This window comes from Chiloscyllium plagiosum, chromosome 9 (assembly GCF_004010195.1).
Source record: "Chiloscyllium plagiosum isolate BGI_BamShark_2017 chromosome 9, ASM401019v2, whole genome shotgun sequence".
In the NCBI taxonomy this organism is placed as follows: Eukaryota; Metazoa; Chordata; class Chondrichthyes; order Orectolobiformes; family Hemiscylliidae; genus Chiloscyllium; species Chiloscyllium plagiosum.
In genome coordinates, this window is record NC_057718.1 from 87,220,548 (window position 1) to 87,226,024 (window position 5,477).

Sequence of the window (5,477 nt, forward strand, 5' to 3'; positions counted from 1 at the left end):
AACATTTAAGAGGCATTTGGATGGGTATATGAATAGGAAGGGTTTGGAGGGATATGGGCCGGGTGCTGGCAGGTGGGACTAGATTGGGTTGGGATATCTGGTCGGCATGGACGGGTTGGACCGAAGGGTCTGTTTCCATGCTGTACATCTCTATTACTCTATGACTCTATTATAAATAATTGTGGCTCCAGCACTGATCTGTGTGGCACTCCATTAGTTACAATTGCCATCCTTAAAGTGACCCCTTATCCAAACTCTCTGTCTTCTATTCATTAGCCAGTTCTCCGTCCATGCTAATATACTGGCTCCAACACCTTGGGCTCTTACCTTATTAAAGTAACATAATGTGCAGTGCCTTCCCAAACTCCTTATGAATATCCAAATATATCACATCCATTGTTTCCCCTTTATCTATTCACTTGAAGCATGATGGAAGCTTTTGTAATCAATATTTATAACCAATTAAATTAATATTAACCTAGACGTGGATGTGCTGTGAATGCAATATTTCTATATATTAGTGAACTGTAATCAGTTGGATATTTCAAAACTTTGTTACCTACATCCTGGTTTCTTATGTTACAAGGGATTGGGTAAAGATACCCTGCTGGAGGTAAAATACAAACATGGTTTATAGTGGTGACTGTCTATAAACTGGGTGACAGATACTTGAAAACTGAATTGAAAGTCAACCAGACAAAGGCCCTAGACACGGAAGAATTTGGACAATCGGCAGCATTTTGCGATATGAAGGATATTGTAAAACTTAAAGGGTTCAAAAAAGATTTATAACTATGTTGCCAGAGTTGGAGGGTTTGAACTATAGAGATAGGCTGGGGCTGTTTTCCCTGGAGAGGGGACCTTAGATAGATTTATAAAATCATGAAAAGGATGGAGTGGGTAAATAGACAAAGTCTTTTTTTCCTGGGGTGGAGGAGTCGAAAACTAAAGGGCATAGGTTTAAGGTAAGAGGGGAAAGATTTAAAAGGGATCCAAGGGGTAATGTTTTACACAGAGGGTGGTGCGTGTATGGAATTAGCTGCCAGAGGAAGTGGTGGAGGCTGGTACAAGTATAACATATAACAGACTCTGGATGGGTATACGAATAGGAAGAGTTTAGAGGCATATGGGCCATTTGCTGGCAAATGAGACTAGATGTATTTTGGATATCTGGTCAGCATGGATGAGTTGGACCAAACGGTCTGTTTCCATGCTGTACAGCCCTATGACTCTATTTGATCAATATAACCAGCTGCTGTGAGTACAGATCTGTACCTAGGTTATTGCCAAGCCAGAAGACAGAGAAAATCTAAGTTAATTCAAATTTGGATGCTGTTGGCTAGCCAGCAATTATTCCCTGTCGCTAGTTGCCCTTGAGAAAGTAGTGGTGAGCTGCTTTTGTGAACCGCTGCAGGCCATGTGCTTAAGTCAACCACAATGTTGTTAGGGTGGGAATTTCAAGATTTTAAACCAGCAACACAAAAGGAACAGTGATATATTTCCAAGCCAGGATAGTGAGTGGCTTGGAAGGGAAATTGAAAGGTTGTATTCCTATCTATCTGTTAAAAATGACACAACACCAGTTTATAGTCCAACATGTTTATTTGAAATTACAAGCTTTCAGAGTGCTACTCCTTTGCCAGGTAGCTGATGAAGCAGGCAATCCCAGAATTTCTTTCAAGTCACAGCTCCAAGATAAGTTAAGGTTTCTGAACAAAATGAATCTGCAAATACAAATCTGCAAATGCACATTCATGCCGTAGACTTATATTTGTGTGTGTGTGAGCGTGTGTGTGTTTATTCAAAAAGCACACAATCTGTAGGCAGTCAGTCAATATGACATTTTATAAATTCCTACTTTGGAAATAAAACCAGTCTGACTCCAGGTTGGGATACAGACAGACTCTAAACTCACACGTTTACTGCATTGTCTGAACTGAGATGTCACATTTTTTTATGTACTGATAAAACCTTAAGTTATCTCGGCACTGTGACTTGAAAGAAATTCTGGGATTTACATATGAATTAATTGAAACCTGCATCCCCATGCTAAATGATTACAGACTTAACACCCATCTCAGTGTGTTTAATATATCACATCAGTTGTATGACACGTTGATCTTTTACTTATAAATTCTGTGTCCTATGTACAGTAGCGCCTCGACTTACGAACTTAATCCGTTCTGGGACCCGGTTCGCGAACCGAAAAGTTCACGATCTGAATCAATTTTTCCCATTGTTTGGATAGCGTAAGAATGCTTAGATGGCTGTTCACAGCGCACGCTCCAAAGACGAACTGAATGAGATCATGCGGGACCCGAAAGCTTTTGCGTTCAACAAGCGCGTAGCAAAGCAGAACAATGAAACCACGTGGCCGCACACAGGCTTTTTGCGTTTGTCCCTTCATTCGTACCTTGAATTTCGTACGTATGTTGAAGCAAAATTTTATGTACAATCCTGTTCATAAACTGATTTGTTCGTGAATAGGGTTGTTCGTATGTCGAGGCGCTACTGTATTTTGCCCCATTAGCTACCTGTCAAACAAACAGCAGTCCAAAAGCTTATACTTCCAAAAAAATCTCTTGGACAATAGCCTGGTGTCATATCATTTTTAACTTAGTCCATGCCAGTCCAACACCGGCTCCTCACATCATATCTATTTGTTGTCTTTGTCCTTCTCGGTCTAAGTGTTTTATTTGTGTTTCTTAATAAGGCAATTTAGTAGGCTTCCCAGCATCACTGCAAAGCCTTTCTACATGAAAGTGCAGCTTAAAATAAACACTTAGAGCAGTGTTCTGTAGCAAAAAGGCATAGCTGTGAGCAAAGATCAGATGGTTCTGCCATTTTTCCTTTCCAATTCAGTTCAAAAGGAGAAGGTTGCTCGTGTGATGTCATTATTTCTTATTTGGAATGAACATCCTCCAACGGTTGAAACTTGCAACTGCAAGCCTGCAATATTAAATTACACAGCTATGGTGCTTTGTCTAAAATTCCTGAAGGGGCTAAGACCAGTAAAGGTGTGGCAGCAGTGAAAAATAAAGAGAAACAGAAACTAATCAGGGAAAAACAAAAGGAGAGAAAAGCAAAACCAATACAAGAAATAATCACACACTGCATGCTATTTCTAAAACAAAGCAAACACCTCCAAAGAGAAGTCTAAGTCAAACACCTGCTTTGATATGTGGGTTGTGTTGCCAATGGTACCTTTATTAAATTACAACTTTCAAGCTATTTATGCAGTTTTATTAAACAGATCTAGTGATAGGTGATCCTGAGAAGAGAGCTCTGAAATCTTGTTTGCCATTGGCAAGGAGAGGCTTCACAGGATCACTGTCTCTGGCCTTCCCATGGACGATCAGAAGATAAACGAACAGACTGTCTTCATCGCTTCCAAGGCCACAAGTGGAGTGTCGCAAAGAAGCAACCAAGTACAGAGGCCACTACATCATGAATGGCTCTTTCTCAGACCCTGAAGGGAAATTCCAATCCCAAGGAGTTGAATAAAAATGATGGTTAAACCTCTGGGCAAATGTGTATTCTTCGTTGGTGATAAGAGTTTATATGTTCTAGACAGCACCTTCAATGCAAATGTTAGTACAGGCAGCTATGAATTATTTCCATACTGAGGTAGAAATTCAGATGAGAGATACCTGAATCAGGTGATCCTTTACATCCGATGAGAACCTGAACTTTCAGTCCAGACCGGCCTGATTTCTACTTGCAGAATCTTGTTTGGTTAGCAACACAGTCTTGCACCCATTCTCCAGAGGCAGACAATATGGCCACAATTGGCAGTGACACTATGCAGATAAATTGATCTCCAGGGAGAAATTGAGGACTGCAGATGCTGGAGATCAGAGTCAAAATGTGTGGTGCTAGAAAAGCACAGCCGGTCAGGCAGCATCCGAGGAGCAGGAGAGTCGACATTTTGAGCATAAACTGTTCATCAGGATCTCCGGTTGATCTCCAGTTTGTCAACAAGCACATTTTCAGCCCATAAATAATACCTAAAGTAATCATTACTCAGAAAGATGCTGGTTTGACCTGTTTATATCTCAACAGGACTACACGACCTGTTCCAGTTCTCCTGGATGAACACATTTTTGAAGAACAGGGGAAGAGTAAGGCAGAAGAAATTCGCAAGTTCCGCCAAAGGCGAGAGATGATCCTCGAACAGCGAGAGAAAGAAAGGCAGGCTCGCCATCAGCTGAAGACACAGCAACTGCAAATGTGTGAGGCTTTGCAGGTAAGGTCATTTGTTGCCAGAAATACTCCTTGCGAAGCTTCCATTACATACTAGAAAATGCCAGTTTCCTGCAGTATATGCTCCAAAGAAATTTCAGACTTAGTTTACACACAAAATTTAGCATCAGCAGTGTAGTACTAAGGAAGGGCTGCACTGTTAAAGGAACCACATTTTTGGTGAAGCTGTATCTGCCCGTCCAGATTGTCCCACAACATCTCACATCACCAGTTCCAGTGTTATCCCAGCTGACGGCATTTCAGATCCCTGACTGAAATATGGCTTGATAGATCACGTTTTGTTTTGGTTTGAATGAGGGGTCTCTCAATGAGACAGAAGCACACCATGTTGTAGATTTTGTCTTAACAATTAAACAAGTTTATAAAGCAAAAGAAATGAAGATAGAAAAAAAAACAATATAATATAACTTTTAAAAGTTTTAACACACTGTTAAAATGTAATCTTATTAATCCCAAAGCACTCCTTACAAGTATCAAAAAAAGATGCTTTTGCACAGGTACTGAAAAGCTACTTCTTTACAGGTAAAACATGAGAATTCTTTTCCCTAACACTTCAGTAAGGTAGCTGTGACTTTAACTTCTAGGCTGGAACATCTGATAGCTTATTCCTGGAACTTTTATACACCTGAATTTAAGAAGACGCAGCTTCAAGCCTTTTTCAGGATTTTATCCCAACACTTCCAATCTTGGGACTGTTACTAACTCCATACTCTAAGGTAGTCTAGTGTCACTATATTCTCTGAAATAGAATAAAGAACTGCAGATGTTGGAGATCTGAAACAGAAATTGCTGGAGAAACTCAGCAGGCCTGGCAACATCTGTGAGAAGAAAGCAGAGTTAATGTTTTGAGTCCGGTGACACTTCGTCAGAGCGGTTAGCAGCTGGAACAACTTGGTATTTGTGCTGAAGCCAAAGTTGGGGCAAGGGGAGTGGTGAACAGCTAGGTGGAGATGAAGCCCAGAGAGAAAGAGATGTGAAAGGGGATAGGTAAACAACGAGACTATGGATAGTGAGTCATTTGGGATTTTAATCTTCGAGGAGAAAGTGAGGTCTGCAGACGCTGGAGATCAAAGCTGAAACTTTATTGCTGGAACAGCATAGCAGGTCAGGCAGCATCTAGGGAACAGAAGATTCGACGTTTCGGGCACATGCCCTTCTTCAGGAATGAGCAGAAAGTGTTCAGCAGGAGAAGATAAAAGATAGGGAGGAGGGAC

At 40.9% G+C, this 5,477-nt stretch overlaps 1 protein-coding gene across 1 annotated transcript in view; it reads left to right on the top strand.

Annotated features, from left to right (window-relative positions):
- The window catches only part of adgb (androglobin), a 261,632-nt gene that overhangs the window by 251,636 nt on the left and 4,519 nt on the right, over positions 1–5,477 (top strand). Inside the window, exon 38 of the mRNA XM_043696854.1 lies at positions 4,063–4,246. Within this exon, the coding sequence (XP_043552789.1) occupies positions 4,063–4,246 (184 nt within the window). The remainder of the gene's footprint in view (positions 1–4,062; positions 4,247–5,477) is intronic.